Genomic DNA, 21,023 nt, shown 5'->3' with positions numbered 1-21,023 from the left:
ATTGGAAAGTGAAATTGGGAAATAACTGGAGCTGCAAGTCTTCAAGTCCTCGCTGATCAACAGAGAGCACATGTAAGATACTTTTAATGATATAGACACCCAATATTTTAAAACAGCTGGCTTAATTTTACTCAATAGACATCAAGTTGTGCTGGTCATACCTGGGTAGGTGTTGAAGTTTTCTAAGTTGGTTGCAGTCAATTATATTTGTGGTGAACAAAAGGATGTAATTACAAAGACATCAAATTTTAATGAGTGTGCTGCAGTCATTATGGGGTGGTTGTCTGAAAGTGAGAAGAGAGAGAGAGGAATGGTTGTCTTCAGTGAGTGGTAGACAGTGAATGCATTGACAGATCTTATAGAGCAGGTGTGAACTGTAGCAATATCAATGAACACTGCTGAAAGACTCCCCTGTTATTTATGTGCAGGCCAGCTTGAAGGATTAGAAGAGTTGGGATAAAGGGAAGTATAATCCGTGTGAAGTTAATGATTGCAGCCTGTAGGTAAGGTGGGAGAGGCTGTCGTTTACATAGCGAATGTTGGCTGATGATCAGTAGTATTATGATGGAGTTTGGCCTCCAGAAACATTACACAGGATAGGACAAACTGCTGTTTGGTTGGTTTTGAGTTTTGAAATTTTGTCCATTTTGCTTCTGCTGTTTTAGAAAAGATGTTTTTCATTTATATTCCTGATATTTTTCTTTAACATCTTTTTATTAAACTTTTCTCTGCATTTATTGATTTTTTTCACATTTTCAGGATGCAAATAAATTATGTCAATAAATTGTAGGATAATTGAATATATTGTTGACCTTGTTAAGCCATCATAATGTAATATATATACTGCGAGGTTATCGAAAGCGTGTAGAGGAAGAGACCTTGACCTACATTTTCTTCTTACAATAGAAGTATTAGTGCCATTCCTGGCAAGTACGCCCCACTTCAAACATAAAAGTTACAAAATTAGAAAAATTAAACACAAGTGATATACACAAAAACTTCCAATTTGGGGGTTATTTATGGGCCAGTTTAAGGACATGTATATATATTTTAGCATCATGAATTAAATCCTTTAAGTATATAGGGAAATCACTCTTAATGCAACAAATTAATTTGTCAACATTGAATGAATATACAAAATGTAAAATATGTACATGACTGTAGCTTATACCATATTAAATTGTCTGCTTGTGTACTGTATATAATAAGTGATTGACCTTTCATTTTTCTATGAAAAATTTATAAATTAATTTTTTTTTTTTTTTTTACAATTACTGATTTGTTGATCATTAAATGTTGCATGCTGCAGAATGATGGCTCACACATGTCAACTAACCAATTAATATTAATTTTTGCCATTTTATTAGATCTTATAAATGAAAGTAATTGATGTAATTAATTGGTACATTTGGTATGATTATGCACTAAAAGGAGGCCAGAATGCACTTAAGGTAGTCCTATACTCGGCACTAAATGGGCTCAATCTTTAAAAGCTTAGCTTTAAATGATAAATATACATTCTAGCAATACATATACAAAAGAAAATATGTATGTTTACATGCTAGTTTGTTTGTTATCACCTCTCAGACGGGTGTACCCCCTTGCGAAAATTATTGACAATTATGAAATTTGCCAGACGTCCGTTTTTCCTAAAAATAATTACCAATTTTGCGAAAATTAGAACTGAACATACAAAATAGAGTATAAATATTTATTTAAGCCATATCTCATCAATAATTTTGCGCAAATTTTTGTATGTAAGTTCGCTTTATGGACCTGATGTATCAAAATAGAATACAAAAAATGCAATGCTAGTATCGCGTTTGGTAATTTTTCTACTATTTTATGGACTCAAACTTAAATTCATGGTGTTTATTCTATAGATTGACATCTTAAAAAAAAGATTTGGTAAAATAAATTATATGTTGACGGATTACTTTTCACGCTATAAGCTCTAAACTAAGTAGACCCTGACGAAAAAATCCGTAAAAATCACATTTTGCTACAGTTTTCTGCCTAGATCTGTCAACAATGTTAGATATCATTTAAACATTTATTAATTGACGATTGATTAAATTCGAAATAGCTTCTGTCTCTAAATTTAAACGGCCGATTTTAGTAAAAGAAAAAGAAAAATTCGGGGGGGGGGGGGGGTCAAAACAAAGAAGATATAAGCATACCTGAAAGCCTGGTTAATCAGAAACTTCGTTTTTCATTTTACTATAACAGAATCGAGTTTCTCAACATTAATCATTTCTATCTCTCATAGAATACATATATTACCGTTGTAATTGCTTATTATTGCCATTGTTTACAACAGCGATGTAGAGCAAAATCAATACCGGGTATCAAAAACGCTTTGTAAAAGTCGAACCAATATTGTAAAATCCGTATTATGACGTAGTGCGATACTCGGACTACTTTACAGTTCAGCTTAAAATATTTAGTTTTTTGTGTTAATCTTTTAAGCTGACTATATGGAATTACAGTTTATCAAGTTAAAAATAAAAAAGGCACTGCAGGACTCAGTCCTTAGTCACAAGTAATATGATACATGTACTAGAAAGTCAAATTAAACTTGAGCAACTAAATGTATATTCTGATATCGAATGGAAATGGGAGAAACCATTTTATTTAATTTTCTCGGTAATATAAAGAGGATTTTGTGCATCAGAGTTTTACAAATATGAAGTACCTCAAGCATGTTACATAATTTTTATAAAAATGTTATAAAAATGAAAGTAGACAACCAGAGAGCATTGCATTAAGCTGTAATTCAATGGGGGGGGGGGGGGCATTTAGATATAAACATTAAAGTTATACAATATCATTACACACACATAGATAAACGTCAATGGACTGAGTGTGTATCTTGGCCACAGGAAGTAATGGCTGGTAATGATTCCTGGTTATATGAGCCTTATCCTGAATAGTGTGTAATAGCGGGTGATGTAAGAACAGTGATTATAATAGTCCCAGTACGCAGGGAGTTATAGCCATCCACAAACACCAAAACATCCCAGTTAGGCTGAACAAAGCAAAATCATTTGTCAATTGTTGTGCAAGGATTATAGACACAATGAAAGGAAAATATTGTGTTTTTGGTGCATTGAATCACAGATAGTGACTTTCAATTGACGGGCACCGACTTCCTATTTGTGTTCGATGAGGTCAACTCTTCTTTCCTGAGTTTCCCCCCACCGGATATTTCAGCATTAACAACATGAGAGAGGAAGAGAGAGGGAGAGAAGGATAGGAGATGTATGCTGTGCTGTAGCTGCCCCATTCATTATTTTGACTGCAGGCTGATTGGCGCGGTTTACTTTCCTTGATTTAATCAGGGTTGTCTCAGTGTTTGTTTCTGTGTCGGCATCCTTTTATTTATTAGGTGAGCCTAATCATTTAGGAGTAAACATTTTGTCTCTGTGAACCAGGAAAGAGACCCTATTTTAACTATTGGGATTTATCTGGGAACTTTTCTGGGTTTTTTTGTGTGAGTGCAGACCATTCAAACATTTTTGGAAGGAATTTATTGATTTACAGTAAAGAGGTAATTATGGGATGCTGTATATTTAATCCATCAAATATTTTATATGTGATCTCTATAAAGATTAGATTGATTTTTCAGGCTTTCGTCAGAAAGGGGAGAGTCAGTTTTGATTTTATTCATACAGAAAACTATCCTATGTATGCACAATAAATCTATATAATAGCCTTTTAATGTCAGCATCAGGCCAGTTTTTGCCAGATACCGAACATTTTTTATCATTTTTGATAGCTCTATAATGGACAAAAACCCAGATAGAATGCAGGCATTGGTGGGAGGAAAACTTTTTCCTGTGCTTGAAACAACACACAGAATGATGTTCAGGCTTTGAGATGTTTCTATAAGCATGCTAAGATCTCTATCAGATTTCCCTGTAGTCTGCTCTCATACCAAGATCTCTTTATATCAGTCCCGTAGTATATATATGTAGCGTACTGATACATCAACATTCTTTCCATGTCAACATTTTATTCTGAAGCTCTAAACTTATTTTTATGTGATTATCCACGTATCTGTGTTAATTTGATAATGGTCTTATTACTTACTTGACAGGATTGCGTACATATCTGTGTGTATGTGATTAGTGTAAATGGCTTATGTTTATCGAGATGTCCCTCTTATAAGTAATTTTAGTGAAAGGAAGAAGCACATGTCAATAAATGGTTAAAGCTTGCTATGTAACAACAAATATTATGGTTGGCGACATTTAATTGACCATCTAATTGTTTCTATGTTCCTGCTATGGATGAGTTCCTTGACATATAAATTTAATCAAAACCACCAGCTGCTAGATTTACAGAAATATTTTTTTTTCTGAAACAGAGAAAGCTTTAATTGCGTGAAAATGGTGTTTATCTTCATCGAGTACGAGTTTGTTTCACCTGATACCTAATCACTCAAGGTAAAAAATCCAAAGATAATGGGGTGTGGGGGTATGAATTAAAACTCAGAATCCATCGGTTCCTTGCTAAGGACATTCCTCTTTCCACTTTTTGGCACATGGTTGACTTCTTCAGGCACCAACCTATTGGAATCCATGGTTCTGGTGTTGGAATGTGAAAGGAGGGAGATGTGTTTTATTGCAATCAAAATCTGTGGCCCCTAGTTTTTCCTTAGATTACATATGTACAGAGGGAGCTTTAATGAAAACGGCAGACACATTAGGTTATCTGATTCGCGTTTGATTATCCAGACAGCAAGCACACCTCCCGGAATTCATTTTTTTCTATCTCCGCATGTACAAGTGTCTGAAGAACATGGAGCCATCCAATCTCTTATTATTATTTGTGAAGATTTTCTCTCTCTGTTTAAAACATCAGGTGTGTAAGTCTATTATAATTCCAGTTTGATGTTGCAACGAAAGCTTGAGTTGCTCATTGTTTTATTTTTCTTTGATCTTTCAATGGTTTTATGTAAATTCACTGGATAATTTTGATATGTGTCTGCATGGAAAGAAAAAAAGAATTTATGATTTATAAAAGATTTCCTGTCCCTCAAAATATGATACATTTGGCAGCTAGCTTAATATTTTAGTAATTCAATTCAGTAAGCCCAACAGAATGAATGCAATACCAATATAAACAAATTAGGACATACATTCTTCCAGCTTTAATACATTTTTTAGGTCAAGCAATTTCATAATATCGTGCCTGTATATTTAAAAAATAAACAGCAATTGAAAAAGTTCTCCAGGATATGAACTTGGTTTGTCATGTGATCAAATCCTGCGAGGCCCAAAGGGCTTCTCAGAAGATTTGATCATGTACCAACGAAGTTCATTTCCTGATGAACTTTTTAACATGGCTGTTTATTACTTATATTTACAGTTGTAAAAGGAAAAGCGTTCAGAATTGTAAACATTACCGTGTTTTTTTGTTTACAATAATCCAATTGATATGCGTGTGCGATAATCAATGTGACGTCATGAAAATGTTAACACAGAATTGAACGTTTTCGCAATTCTTTAAATTCATATAAGGAAGCATTTTTGCAGATGTAAAAATAAAAAATTGAAATAAAGGGATTGCATGGACACTTAAAGTTTGCAGAGAAGGGGAACTTTGCGAACCTAGTACATGTTCTATGTCCGTCCTTATCTTTGTTGAGTAACTTGAGGATAGTTTTGTAGTGGGAGGTAATTCTTTACTAATTCTGAAAAAGAGATATGTAATGTAGAATGTTCTTTTAGTGTTTCAAGTGATTTTGCAGCATTTGTGAGTTTCATAAAGTACTGGTATTTACACTCTTTTTTTTTATTTACTTCCTCATTATCGGAAAGGGCAATTAAGATATCCCTGTCGGGAAGGAAACGAATTTATATTTGAATGATTTCAGTACTGGTTCAACGGTGTAATTTTGTAACAATTGCTGTACAAAAGGATGCGAAATGGAGTGATGCATAAAATTACGTGATGTTTTACAAGGGTGGAGACAATATGCGGAGATGTCACTTACCACAGCTATATCATCAGCGAGCTGCTTCTCCATATAGATTGTGTTATTCACTACAGGAAGTCACTTGCAGATGTATAGATTGCAAATTATGTAGTGTTTTACAACAGTAAAAAGCTCTTCTCTTGAATGGGAAGTACATGTACAGTAAACGACTAGTTTATGGGTAAATTTAATCTGTGTGCTTTTATTGGTTCATAAAGTACATTTGATGGACTGACCATTATAAGTAATATAAAAGACATTTTGTTGGTAAGTGGAATTTTTATAAAGTTTTTACACTAGGCTTATTGTCTTCCATTATAGTTTATATGTTAAATGAATGTACAGTAGAAAGTAAAAATCCTTTGGGAATTCCCCATCATTTTCATGAATTATGATACATTAGCTTACCGGTAGTTTGAAAACAGACAGATATTGTATTGATATTTTATTGATTCTATAGAACATTAGGTTTAAGGTGAATCATGCTGCTTTGATGGGTAAAATTGGATGAATTCTTGATACATTGAGATATTATTATTTATTTTCTTTAAGTACGGTAATATTAGTACTAACTTTATGTACTAGTATTGGATGTATATATCACCATTGTAACATCTAGATATTCATTCATTATAAATTAATAGAAAGGATTAATAAACCTAATTCTCTATCACTTCCAAAAAAGGTTACCCTTCATTATCAACATACACAGAAAGTTGCGCCAGATGCTTATTCTATTGTCTATGGGCATGCTTTATCTTGACAAGAAGCTAGGAGTCAAGCTGGAAGCAGAAATGAGGAGCAAAAGAATTCTGGCGTGAATTCCAGGGAAGTCAGATTTACCTGCAGATCATAGGCAATGTATCAAATGCTGGCTGACATGATAGTGTCTTGGGAGGCAATAATGTCTTAGTTCCTGGGGAGAAGTGAAGCATAAAATGCTGTTATTCCAGGCACCAAACAATGATGCACTTACATATCAATCATAGCTATAGTAAACAAGATTATACTGTGGTGCTAGGGAGTAACGAAAATGACCCATTTCCAAATTTTCCCACAGGTTTTTTTTGGCAGTCTATTGCATATGGTATTTTTTGCGATCAAGCTGTAATGTCAGTGCTGTGGTAGTAATTTTGACACAGCTGTTGTCTGTTTCGGAGAATTTTGTCAAATTAGCTAGCTTATCGGAGGAATTTTCAGTGATGATCATGGAGAAAAACAGATCTGTACACAGCTTTGATAGCCTTCATTGGCTCCCGTCTGCTCCCTGTAATTTGTGCTGTGATAAATTGAAAGCAAGGTATTTTGCACTTGATAAAAGTGCTTTGTTTCAGAGGCTGGTGTGTTTAGTTTATCAGATACAGAGGAGTTATAGTGAGGGAGTTATATTGGAAATTTGATCTTTCATTTGAAGAGAAGGAGAATCACACATTTGTTGGCAAAGATAAATGCAGTCTCAAAGCAATTTTTTAAACTTATGTTCCTCTTATAAATGAGTATTTTGTCAGTCTTTTCATTGAAAAGTAAGCATTTGTAACCCAAAGGTATTCATTTTTCCAATATATGTAATGTGTACGTAAGAAGTTTAATTTTTATTATCGATAAAGGTGGTGCAAAGCTGTACAACTTCTTGAGATATTGCATAATCAACACTTTATGTTGTGTTGGCACTGAGGTATAGCATTTGGATGCAAAGGGTAATGGCTTCAGAATAAGCAGTTTAACACTTCAAATGTGTTTTTTAACCAAAAACTCACACTTTCAATACTCTGAACACTTTAAGTCATTTAGCCGAATTTTCAACCATAGACTATTTTACAGCTTTATTCTGTGAGCGTAAGGTGAGGTGGTTATTTGAGTGTTTGATCCTCATAGAAGATGTCTTCCACCATGCAGGATTCTTAGTCTGATATCAATTTTTTTCTTTCAATTCTGTTTTGGTTGGTTGTGTTTGGCTTGAGAGTCTGCTAGCACTGGAGCATTTGCAGATCATACAGGTTCTAGAATTTCTGGTTGTGGTGTGGCATAAGGTTTTAATTCCTCCATGAATAAGTAAAGATCACAGTCAAAAAACTTTGCCAAAAACTGATAGGGAGTAAAATTGATTGATTCATGATCAGTGCTTTCAAACAATTGAAATACAATATTAAAGAATTCTTGAGATTTTAGTGGCATGTGCTACGTACTTATAGATATATCTTCAGCGTCTGAAATAATCCATATTGCACATATTGCAAACGGCAGGAAACCACTTCCTGAGAGTTCTATATGATGCATTACTAGGTGCAAGTATCGGGATAATGTATGGAGACAGCAGTAATATCCCACACAGGCAGGTTCAGTATGAGTTATGGCCCTTTGGAATGCACCTGTATAAGAATTATGAGTCAGCTAGAAAACTAAACAGAGGTCTTGGGAAGCTCTGCTTGCACGTTCTAAACTAGCCTGATATAGCTATTGTCAGGAATGTCAAGTGGCCATTAAACTGGTCAAGATATATCAACGTCAGCTAAAATTGATTTTGAAAATGACCTTGAGTGTATTGTATTCCAGAGGTTTCAACAAGTGGTTTTACTATGAATATGATTCAATAACTAATATGTTTGGATGAATTCCAACATTCTAGAAATCACAAAAGCATGATATTGTGAGGTCAAGGTGACTTAAGTTTTAGTTCTCTTTGCCATCATAGTTTCTAAATAAGTCATAGAGTTTCCAAATGAACCTGGTATGATATCCATGGAGTGACATTTAGGTGTTCTATGAGATATCATTTATAATCCATCTAATTTGAAAATTTAAGGTGGATGAGGTTATATTGTTATGGTTAGTCATATGGTATATTGTTAGAATTCTGGATCAATGATACAGACATCTAGCTAAGATGTCAACAATTGTTATTGACATTCGAGAACATTGTTGCTGTTTTGTTACAAAAATTACCAGTAACATCGAACTTTGTGTAGAATGATCAACAATTATGTAACCCCATAACATATTATTTTGTTATATTCTATCATTGTAATATATTTAAATTTTTGACAAGTCAGCATGAAAACAGAGAGTAGCAATTGATATATTTTTAACATTATGACTTAAAAATTTGATGTAATATCTAGTCGAGCTAAATAAACCTTACTACCTATCCCAAATTCAACACTAAGAAAAGTGTATTACAAATGATAGAGGTTGATATGGCAGCACTCCTTGGGCTTCTTCAAGTAAAGTTATGTAAATTGTACATTGCCAAATGTTTTTTCACATATGAGCGGGAATCAAGGACTTACACTCCCCCATCATAATCAGAGTCAGATGGGTGATTGAATCAGCAGCCAGCAGAGGCTTGGCGGGAGTTGCACAACAGCGATCCCGCTCAGATTTAGATTGTTTTAAAAAATTTATTGTGTCTGTTTTTTGAAAATTGTGTAATAATGCGGATTTGGTATCAGCCAGGTATGTTTTGTATTTTTAGATACTTCAGATTGAGTCTTGAACATTCATGGTTCAGGAATTCTTTCTGCAACAATCCACTGTAATCAGATGGTTTAAATTTTTTATTATATGTTCAACATATTGGAATGCTTTTGAAAAAGTTATTTTGTGTAGTACAGTGTATTGAATTAGTATATTTTATGTCATCAGTGGATCGAACTTCTATTTATTTTTTTTGGATCTTATTAATAACTCAATCAAAGGACATCTTATTAAGTCATCATCATTAGGTTTCATTACAGGTACATTAACGTCATGATGAAATTGAAACTCTAGAATTCAAGTTCAAGTTCTTTATTCCAAGAGACAAATGTCTCATAGGTTATACATATGAACATATACATATTAAATAAACAGTAAGAAAAACAAAGTGTACATAATCAATTTGGATAATTCACATGGAGAGTTCGTTGCTTGTTTGCATAATATAAATATTTGCCTAAATTACACAGTAATTCAAATCTGGTTTATTATGGCTATCAACCATGTATTACCAGTACAAATGATAATAAGATTTTTTTTTCATTGGTTTAATTCAAGGCATGGATTAAGTTGCAATAAAAGGGTATATGTAGTCATGAAGAGTGTAGCTCATTAAGTACTTAGAAACAGGTAGATCTTATCAGTGATGATTACCGGTATATAGGTTCTGACCTGTTCATGATGAGTGTATATATAGTTCCAGTGGTCAAGCTCATATCTTCTGTGATCACGATGTTCGAAGATTCATTATGTTGGCAGTAGTTTCATGGTCATATTGAAAGGGATTTTTGCTCAACTTAAGTTAGTGTCATAACTCATAATGTTTTCATGCAATTCAATTCAGATAATATTATTAATTACCCGGGTATTTAATAAACAGCACTTTTTTAAAACCTCATTGAAACAGGGAATTTTAATTGCAGTAATATTAGCTCAATGTACTGGGTAATTGATGACAGCATTTCCTGTCAATGTTTACTTGTTGCACAATTTGTTGACTGCTGTACAGTAAGTCAGAAAGAAGATGGGCCAGCATCTGGCTTGTCTTGTTTACAGTGAGGTATACTGGATACAGATCATTAGTCAGATGTTCTGTGGGCACCCACAAGCAATGAACTTGTGTAATGAAGTGAAAAAGAAGAAGGAAACATGAATTCTTGGCCAATTTGTGAGAAAGAACCAGTTGTTAACATCAGAACTTTGACATCTCATTTGCTGCTGTTTTTACAGCTTTTTTTTTAAATTTCCTGAAGATTTGCTGTTTGTTTTATGCAGGTTTAGGAAAAATGGTTTTGATATCTTGTTTACGAATTGTAGAACCAACCAAAAATTTCATGTATTGGTAAATTTAAAAGCACTTTGCATAATGTACAAATGATGCGTGTATGGAGACTCAGGACACATCTTCATAAAGTTACTCATTTGCCTTCAAGCATACTATGATCAATAACAAGGGTTTTTAGAAAAATGCTCACACACACGTGAATGAGTGCAGCATTGCAGGGTTCCTTAAGTTTAAAATTCTTAGTGATGTAACAGTCATCTTCATCATCATCATCAAACCATTATCATCAGCAGCAGAGCATTGTGCATTGATTCACCTTTGGTTATGTTTTGTATCTGCATGCATCTCTCCTCCAAGGAATTTGATATTGGCATTGAAATATGGTTGACTTGGGACTTAACTGCTGCCATGGCTCAAGCAGTGCTAATTTGTAGGTGCTAATTGAGGATGGAAGAATAATGGCTTCTACAGATTGAACATGCTTTTCATTAGTGTTAGAAAAAATATTTTGGCAGTGATAAACTGATATTTCAGGTATTTCAAATTTCATATCAAACCAATATGCTAGCAATCAATTCAGGAGTCATCATATCTAGTCCTGTATTTTGGGGAGAACTTTTGATCAGATTTTGTCTATAAGGAGAGTGATTTTGGATGTTTAATTTTGCAATATATATTGAATGAACACAATACAGTAATAAAATGTTTATCAAGACATTTTGATGTTTAAAGTAATACAATTTATAAGTTTACATTGATATTACTGATTTACCCACAGAAAGAGGTAAAATAAAAAGTAAAAGAGAAGGAAGTCTCAGCTTGTTGTATTAGCAGGAAATAAATTAAGATACTGTGCAAAGAGTAGTTATGCAAGATCTTGCTTCAAGGGGGGTGGGGGAGTCAACAAAATTATTATTATATATGTACATGCTTATTAAAATGTTTTTGTGGAAAATAAAGGGGCCTGAAAATAGTGGCAGAATCAAATGTTTACATTTATAATTTTTCTTGTGTTTTTGAAAATGTATCATGCAATATGTTATTGAGCAAGAGTTTCTCTTAATACGCAAATTTAATAACCAGTAAAAATACCTAAATTGAGTGGATGACTAATTAGAGAAAGTTAGATAAATATAAGTAAGTATTTCCCTTCAGGGTACAGCTCACACAGCAGGGTGCATAAATAAAGGTGTTGGTGACACCGATGAATATATACTGATCAATAAACCATATGTACATATTATATTTTATTATATGATGTGTACACTACAGTGAAGCAGTGATGGTCTTTGTGGTCATTGTAGGTCTGTATCGGGGCTCTGTGATTGGTGGACCAAGGACCTTAGTGACCCAAATTTCAGACAATGTCGCTCATCGAAATTCCTGGTCCTCTAAGAGGAAGTCTCTTCCTGGCGCCTTGGCAATGACCTTGGATCCCATGAAGGAAGAAAGCTTTGAAAAGAAAATGGCCACAATTGCAATGTCATCTCATGATCCAAGAATGTCAAGGTTACATGGTAAAGAAGATGGACCAGATGATGATGAGGAATGGGCGAAGGTAAGCATCATAATATCAAATGAGCTGGCTTCATTTTAATTTAGAGTGAAAACTTATGAATATGCTTTAAAACTTCCTCTAATAAAACCAGGTTTTTCTCAGCCCTTTTTTATCACCTTGACTTGAATATTATCAGAGTTTAAGGTACATATTCAGGTGATGGTAGAAAAAGTGGTCTGTATTGATAGGAACATGGCACACTGTACTGTGAACCAACTGTTATAGGGTACAACAAATATTCTCAATGCTCCTGTTCAAATCATTATGAATTACCTGGTACTGCAATATACTGCATAAATACATGTAAATATGATTGAAGTCAGATAGCTAGGAAAGGCAATACTTTGTCATTGGGAATATTATATTTTAAGTAAGTTGGTTAACAGAACTACATTAAACCTTAAGCTATCTTAGAGGCAGTATTTTATCCTCATTTTGATATTTTGACATGTAATATGAAATGTATATTCTTATGAGATAATTATATTTTGGAAACGCGAAATTAAAATTAATTTGACCTTTGACCTTTAGATTGCGGATATTGTCTCTAGTTTTGGAGGAGACATTGGTGTGTACACTGACCTGCCGTCATTTGAGGCTGAAATACAGATGCTCAACCGAGGTACACCAGCATGCTGTGAAGGCACACATTGTCTTGTGTGTCCATACCAATTTCAGAATTATTCACATCTTCACACAATAATCTGCCCATATTCTAGGCCATGCATGAACAGAATGAAATCTATTACCAGTTTCAGTACCAATTTCTTTTTGTGATTGCTGATTCTCATACTAATATATTTCTCTTTACATGGAACATTCTGAGCTTGCAGATACTATATTGCTTAAAAAGGCAGATAATTTTAGGCTTTCTAGTACAGAAGAGGAAATCTGCAGTAATTAGTGTTTTTTCCAAAATATCACGTGACTCAAACTTTTAAACAATTTCAAAACAAAATCCGATTATTATGGATATATAAAAAATTCAACATTCTATGTAGTACATATTACATGTAATTGACATCACACTAGAATATATATACACCGAACATATACTGATAACAACAGTTCAGGTTGCAGAGTAGAATTATAGACGAAGGAACAGGTACTAGTATTAAAGACAAAAAACTGGACGAGGTCCCAATCTCCCCTAAACCCAGACTGGTTTCTAATTTCTCAGCTGACTAACCATTCAATTAACAAGATTTTTTGTGGATTTCAGGTTTCTTTTATATTTTTTCCTTCCTATTTATTCTACTAAAAGCGGCAGGACTTGTTTTTCCTTATTGAAAGCGCCAGATATCCTGTGAAACGATATCTATTTCCTTACAGTATTTGCATGACCTTTCTGCACTTGTAGTCTTGCATGTTCTTTAGATTGAGGACATTATGGCATCTTTTGGGGGTGGAATTGCGAGGGAGTCAGTGTTCATGCGAGAAATGGAACCCGCCTTTCTGAAAAAGTTAGCCGACAGTTTGCAACAGTGTATGTATTCATAATGTCTCATAGCTGGTTTATCCTGTTATGTCATCAATATCCTATCACACATAGACATAAGAACGACACTCAGATTAGAGTCTATAAAACATAAAGCACTTTAAGTAGCATCACAGCTTCACTCATGTTTAGAAGTTTTCGTGATTTCTAAATTAGTAAAACATAGCTAGAGCACATATAACTAAAGAGTGAAAAAAAGTAAGTTCTAAATAGGTTTGGGGTTATTGAATCCCCCCCCCCCCCCCACCCCTATCTTCCACTGCCAACCTAATCCTCCCTTCCTACTCCCCCAATTACCAAATCAGATAGGAACAAAAAAATAACCAAAATGACATTAAGAAGCAGAGGATATCCTGAAACCCCTCCCCTCCCCCCCCCCCCAAAAAAAAAATTAAAAAACCTTAATACTCCAGCTGCCAAAAATCTTTGGAATTCAAGCCACCATTTATTCTTAACAGATTTTTGTTGTAATTTCTACAGTATCATATTTGTGTTGATTATTTTTGATAGAAAAATTGAAAAATGCGGTCAGGTTTGAAAAAAAAAAAGTTTTGATAAAGTCAATTAAGGAATCCTAATTGTTCCCAGCTATTTCCTCTCTCTCTCTCTGCTTTGATTCTTTCAATGCTAAGGCCAAGTCATGCTGCAATTGCAGATTTCAAACTGATTCCATAATCTCTCCGATTTGAAAATTATTCTGAATATATCTTGCATGCTTTTTTAAAATAAATCTTGACTTGTTTGACTCTTTGCATTCCTGTGCAGATCTTCATCATTGATTATATGAAAGTATTCCCTGTTATAATATGATTAATGTTTCAATATTTTTTCTGTACAACATGTTGTATCGTAGCCAATTCAGTCATATGTATAGAGATAGTGGGGTCGATAAAAATCACTTGGTGCATGTTTGTAACAGATGGGATATGAGTCAAGATATTCATGCATCTGATATGAGTACATGTACCGGTACATGTAGGATAAAATGATAGGTACAAGAAAAAGGGAGAGGGGTGGGGGTTACATGTAGATTTTTACCAGAAGTTTAACAAAAGTTATATTGGGAGTTAAAAATTGGGGAAAAAAATATTTTACATGTGTATGTAAAATACATGTATTTTATTATTTTTTTTTTTAAAAATGTAAATCAGTAATGAGGAATAATTGATATGTTTTTATTAATTTTCATGTACCAATACTTTTGTATGTATGCATCTACATCTGTTGCTGTTTGATAGACCCTGGGAGGATTTTGAGTGTCGGGGAGTGGCTGGAGGAAAACGGCCTTGGACATTACGAGAACACACTGGTTGCTAATGGCTTCGATCACACAGACTTCTTGGTGAGTTCTCAGTCACTTAAATGAGGCATCTGTTAATAGCATGGATGTTTTATCCATATTCATAGATGCAGGTGTATATTTACACAGTGAGGTATTGAAATTAAAAGCTGCACGATGCTGTTTTTTGCAGGGAGGAAAGATAATGGAGGAAAGTGACCTTGAAGCCATTGGAATTACCTCAGCAGAGCACAGAAAGAAGATCCTGGACTCAGCCAAAGCTCTGCCCCAGCTTACCCCGATAGGTAATCAAAGTACTGAAGCTACATGTAATTACTGCAGTTGCTTTTTTGTTTAGAGATCAAGATGATTTAGAAGTGCAACCTCATCACTGCATGCACCAATGTTGGAGCATTGCTGCTTTGATGGTAGTTAATTTTTCTACATTAATTTAAATCAAAGACTGGCATGATGATCATAGTATTCACAACCAAAAAATTAGATAAGAAGAGTGTATTTGACAGTAATATTTTACTTCCCTAAATAATTAAATGTACCGGTATTTAGATTTCTATGCAGAGCATAGGTATGCCAGGGCTTTTTGTTCACATTTATGGTGAATGACTAAATACCAAAGTAAAATTTTCAAATCAACTAAGTATGCATACATGTTTCACTTAGATTGTTTCATTCACCATTGCATGGTTATCAGACAATTACATGAGTCCAATATAGTGTTGATACGGAAATCATTTTGGATGTTTGGGACAAATGTAGCAATATATCCTTTATGTGCAACGGTTATAGACTGTTTGTTTAGAAGTGTTGTGTAAATATTTCAGACCCTGATAACCTCCCCCCTTCCGTCAGTGAATGGCTGAATTCGCTGCATCTGGGAGACAAGACGGAAACATTCATGAACAAGAACTTTGACACGATGGACCGAGTAATGAAACTGTGGGAAGTGGAGCTGATCAGTGTATTAGACATCACAGCTGTTGGGCACAGGAAGCGGATCCTGGCCTCGCTAGAACACAGGAAGAAGCCTGACCGACAGTTCACCAGCTTGGTACGACAAGGACAAAGAGGGATAACTCCTGCACTTCTCTGTCATATCCTAAATTGATTCAATTATACTTCATTCTTTTTACATGGAAGTGTTGTCATAACATGCGAATCATGTGTGTTTCTTTTAACTTATTTTGAGTGAATTTACTCATTCGGTTTGATTTTTCATTGCTTTACAAATTCAGTTAGAATAGATGCTATATCTAAAACCTATTGAGATTTTTGTATAGCATACAAATAATTTGATGACCATTGTAAAATATCTCCTATTTGCCAATCAATGCAAGCATTTAAAACAGAAGCACTATCTTTACCATTAAACATGTAGTCAGGCTTTGATATATATATATGTCACCTTTTTAAAGTTTTTAATTTAGAGAGCTGCTGGAAATATGAATTAAAGATTTCTTATTTTTATTTAATTGTTTATGAATTATTAGGGTCTTCCGTTTCCAACGGAAGACCCTCTTGTTTTTCTTCGGTTTCTTTTTATTATTATTTTATTTTTTATTTTTTTTCTGACTCCTTCTCGGCTTTATATCTCAAAAAGTTTTCATCCGATTTCAATGAAATTTTCATAGCTTTTGTAAAGTTTCCGTGCCTCCAAGATGTTAAAGTTTCAGCATTTACATCACTTCCGTTCAAATTTGGCGGCCTTTTTAAAATTTAAAAAAAGTGATTTTGTCCGGAAGAAATCTCCGTTAACTTTAAACATATCGCTTTGAAATTTTTACTGATGATAGATGTATCAATTCTATGATGTACTGGGGGGTTTAAAATTTTGTTCATCAATTTTGCTCAAAACCGGAAGCAATTCCAATTTTTGGAAATTTTCATTTTTTTTGAACAAAATAAGACAATACTAAAGTCTTATAGAACTTGCCATGGTGAATTCAAATCTGAAATCCGTCTGAAAATCAAACAATGCATTACAGAGATATCGGGGTTGAAAAATTGATTTTTCCGGAAATTTTGATTCCGCGTCTTGGTTTAAAAAATAGCGTAATGTTCAAAGTAAAATTAATTCGTACCAAAAATAATTGTTAGGTCGTGCTTGAACACATTCGGATTTTTTCTGTCAAGTCGTTCTTGAAATCAGAAAGGTTTTTGTTCATTCGTACTTAAAATCATTCGGATTTTGTTAAGTCGTACCAGGAATAATTCGATTTTTTCATCTTTTTATTTAAGTTACTGTTGTTGTTGGTTTAAGAGCTCTGCTTCTTACGGGAACTTTCGGCTTTACTTCCGACATTAACGGAAGACCCATTCGTTGCTTTGCAACGAGCTTTGCTCTAGTTATTTTTATTTTTTTATTTTTAGAAGAGGCGCAATAAGGATGAGGATCGATCATCCTCAGAGCCTGAACTTAACCTTTACAAGGATTACACCAAGGTCAAACCTCTTGCCTCATCCTCCGAGGAGGACAACAAGGTATCCCAGTCCCTCCCAGATAGCAGTGAGGATGAGGAAGTTTTCCGCAAAGAACAGGTAAAACCTATATCAGCAATACATGTAAACAGTAAAAAAATGCATAAATATATACTGAAGCTACAATCACATATCTGGAATTTTCGATGGTATATTATTTGCTATAGTTTTGGAAAACGTAAAAATTGCAAAAAATTTTGGTTTGTGTGTATCTTAAAAAGGCCCAATATTTTGTTTGCATTGAAAAAATTACTCATGCAAAAAAAAAATTATATAAGAATTACCTTTTATTTTTCAAAAATTGTACTAAAGAAAAAAAACAAATAATAAATTTACGTTTACCAGTATGATTCTATAGTGTTCAATATTTTCCTTGTAAATATAAATTACCGAGTTTTCAGTACTCTGATAAGAAGTAGTTAGTTGCATGATCCTTGATGAAAAGTAAAGTTTGGTTATTTGATGATCCTTTCAGGGTAAAGCTTTGAGGGACAGCTCCATACACATTCGCCCCCCTCACCAGGCTAACACCACCACTCCCATCAAACAGTGGAGGCACCGGCCTGAGATGTTGATCAAAGGCTGCTGTAACTACACCGCCCAGGTAACAGAGCAGAGTGAACTTGTGTCGTCTCTAGGGCTTATTATTGTAAATTCCTAATTAAAAGCGAGGAATTATTATCCATGTAAAATCGCGAGAAGACTAGCTGTTTCGTGAATTCTAAAATCTCGCTTTTAATTTTCAAACACATGTAATCTACATGAAACTATGATAAAATTTTGACATTCGCAATTTTGTGTTCTCGCGATTTGATGGAAAATCGTTGAATCGCGGAATTAAGTACTCGTGTATAATAAGGAATCTACAGTATTATATGTTTAAACTAGCTATGACATGGATAAGATGTAGAAACATCTCAAGTTTTGATTGATTCAGAAATAATCCAAACAAAGTCACCACCAAAAGTACAAAGAAAGACATCTTTGAACAATGTCAAAATTATTTATTATACTTGAATTAAGATTGACATTTGTTAAGCTAAGCAATGCATTTGTAAACAATTTTTAAAGTTAAAGGAAAGTGTTTATTCATTTTTGGACAGGTCATTTTACTATTCATGTCAGTTTCTTTATGAATTACAATCGATTTTCATAAGAAATAGAGGGGAAACTGTCTTCCTGTATGAAGCAAAAATATAATAAAAGCTTCATATAACATATAACAAAGTTTGACTGACTTAACAATATTAGTACAGAAGTTAATCCTAATCTCTGTAGGTATTGTATGAAATTTTCAATGTTTTCAGTATCTGGGATCTACGCTAGTCAGAGAACTTGTGGGGACGGAGTCAACGATAGAGGGAATCACCAAACTTAAGGTAGGTGTGTGAACCAGTGATTGGGGCAAGGAGAGTACGACATGCAGTGGTTTCATTGATATCCGAGGGCATCAATTTTGATTGACGTATACAGCAAAATTCAGTAGTTAGATCATTTACATTTGATATTTTTATACTGCAATTAGCATTTATTTTGCGAAACGGCTTGACAACAAAATTAAATGACAGAAATTGTTTGACAAATATTGATGAAACCACCTTAATACAAGAAAACAAATAAATGTTACTAAAAGGACTTTTATTGTTTCAACTTTGTAAAAAAAGGGAGGTAATTGAATAAGATGAAACCAACAAGTAATATATGTCTCTAATAATTGAATTTATGTATCAAAATATAATATGTTAATAAATATTTAACAGACATGTTATAATATGAGTTATCTCATTAATTCGGTGAATGACCAATTTAAATGACTGATAAGGTCATAAAATTAATCTTTCTTCTGCTAATTGTTCATTCTGAACTTTAATTTTAATTACATAACATAATCTGATTGGCAGATGAAATATAAGAAAAAAATTCAGGTTGGTTAATTGTTGTAAGCTCTGTCAGTAGTTAGCTTTGGTGATCTTCTAAAGCCTAAATCAATCACCTCTGTTGTGTTAGATTTTTAATAATTGTGTCATTTATTTCTGATATACTAGGTGTATGCATGACAAATGAAAATAGTTTCAGGTCTATTGAATTTAATGGTCTTTTTCTATTTTTGTTTTTAAGTTGAAATTGTTAGAGAAGGTAATTAATATGAATGTGCAGTCATTTTTATTATTTTTTCTTCAGTTCCTGCATTTACTATTTTCTCTTTTTGTGCATAGATGCGCATGAGTCTGGGGTTCAACAAGAGTTATCATTCTTTGATCACTCAGTAATCAACTCATCCGACCACTAACAAAGCTACCTCCGTCACTTCATTAACTTTCTCTCTATCCAAGCATGGCAATTTCAAAATTTGATTTTTTTTATGTAATACTGTATATCACTTCCCTGAAAAGTAAATATAAAAATTTAGCAGTACTTTTTAGATTACAAGATGTATGTTGTGTTCATGTGTATAGTTTTCTGTGTTATTGATACTGTGCAGAAAACTCCAAAGCATGTTGCACTTAATATTGTTTGATTATAGATGACATGGCCTTGTGAAACCTTTGCTTGCATGTACAGGCAGTTCTCTTTTCCCAAACTTTTTGAATTGTTGTACACTATATTGTGTGCCATTTAATCCTCCTATGGACATCGGATTCAAATACAGGAGAAATAGTATTCCGCATTGGGAGGAGATGTAAAATAGCAAGGAGGAAATGTATTTATAAATAGAAATAATATGTAAAGATTAACTTGTTCTACCGTGAGAAATGAGGAAGTTAATGAACATATCATTTGTGGTAATTTATTTTGTTGTAAATAAATTGGGAGCAAATTCAAAATAGTGAAGAGCATTTTTAAACATTTCTCAATGAACTCTGTATAATAGTATAGGAACATGGTGGAAAACAGTTTTAATGATCAAACTTTTAATTGCACCCATATCCTGATATAGCATCTTGGTAAAAGTCAAGTGAAATTAAGTAAGCATTAACAGAAACTCATACAATGTAGTCAGACTACTTTCTCTGACCAATCTATAGAAATAAGACTAAATATTGACAACCCTATATATTTCCTACGATGTAAATCATTGTAAGTAAAATTGAATTTTCGAGTAAAAAATCTGTATTATATTTTGATTCTTGCATGTTGCACTCTTTGTATGATATGGGAGAATATTAAGCATTTTGTCTCTGGGGAATTTGATAGGTTTCTGGGTTTGAAACAATGCTGCCTTTTTGCATGCTATAAATCTATATATATATTCTTTTTTTCAAGTTTTCCTAAAACAGGGGAGAAAAAAACTGATTGAATCTTTTACTTCTAGTTGAAGGATTAAAAGATGAAATGTAAACTTGACTTTATATTTGATTGGACCCTTTCACTCCAGTGAGCTGAATGCATTCTCAATAACTCTGAATAATATCTCCGGCCATTGGAAGCCCATAAGTCATCTGTGATCAA

At 33.6% G+C, this 21,023-nt stretch overlaps 1 protein-coding gene across 8 annotated transcripts in view; it reads left to right on the top strand.

The window, feature by feature from the left end:
- Window positions 1–21,023, top strand: part of LOC128166067 (ankyrin repeat and sterile alpha motif domain-containing protein 1B-like) — a 61,445-nt gene that overhangs the window by 26,816 nt on the left and 13,606 nt on the right. For 5 of the 8 annotated variants that reach the window (XM_052831023.1, XM_052831015.1, XM_052830969.1 and 2 more), the window contains 9 exons: window positions 12,047–12,300; window positions 13,678–13,786; window positions 15,037–15,140; window positions 15,271–15,382; window positions 15,920–16,146; window positions 17,466–17,633; window positions 18,049–18,177; window positions 18,881–18,952; window positions 19,475–19,498. In XM_052831023.1, the coding sequence (XP_052686983.1) occupies window positions 12,047–12,300; window positions 13,678–13,786; window positions 15,037–15,140; window positions 15,271–15,382; window positions 15,920–16,146; window positions 17,466–17,633; window positions 18,049–18,177; window positions 18,881–18,952; window positions 19,475–19,498 (1,199 nt within the window). Of the gene's footprint in view, window positions 1–12,046; window positions 12,301–12,831; window positions 12,923–13,677; window positions 13,787–15,036; window positions 15,141–15,270; window positions 15,383–15,919; window positions 16,147–17,465; window positions 17,634–18,048; window positions 18,178–18,880; window positions 18,953–19,474; window positions 19,499–19,691; window positions 19,710–21,023 lie in introns of all 8 variants that reach the window. The other 3 variants (XM_052830989.1, XM_052831001.1, XM_052831006.1) reach the window with 3 other exon arrangements.

This window comes from Crassostrea angulata, chromosome 1 (assembly GCF_025612915.1).
Source record: "Crassostrea angulata isolate pt1a10 chromosome 1, ASM2561291v2, whole genome shotgun sequence".
In the NCBI taxonomy this organism is placed as follows: Eukaryota; Metazoa; Mollusca; class Bivalvia; order Ostreida; family Ostreidae; genus Magallana; species Magallana angulata.
The sequence above is the reverse complement of the archived record's forward strand: the minus strand, read 5'-3'. Positions and strand labels throughout refer to the sequence as shown.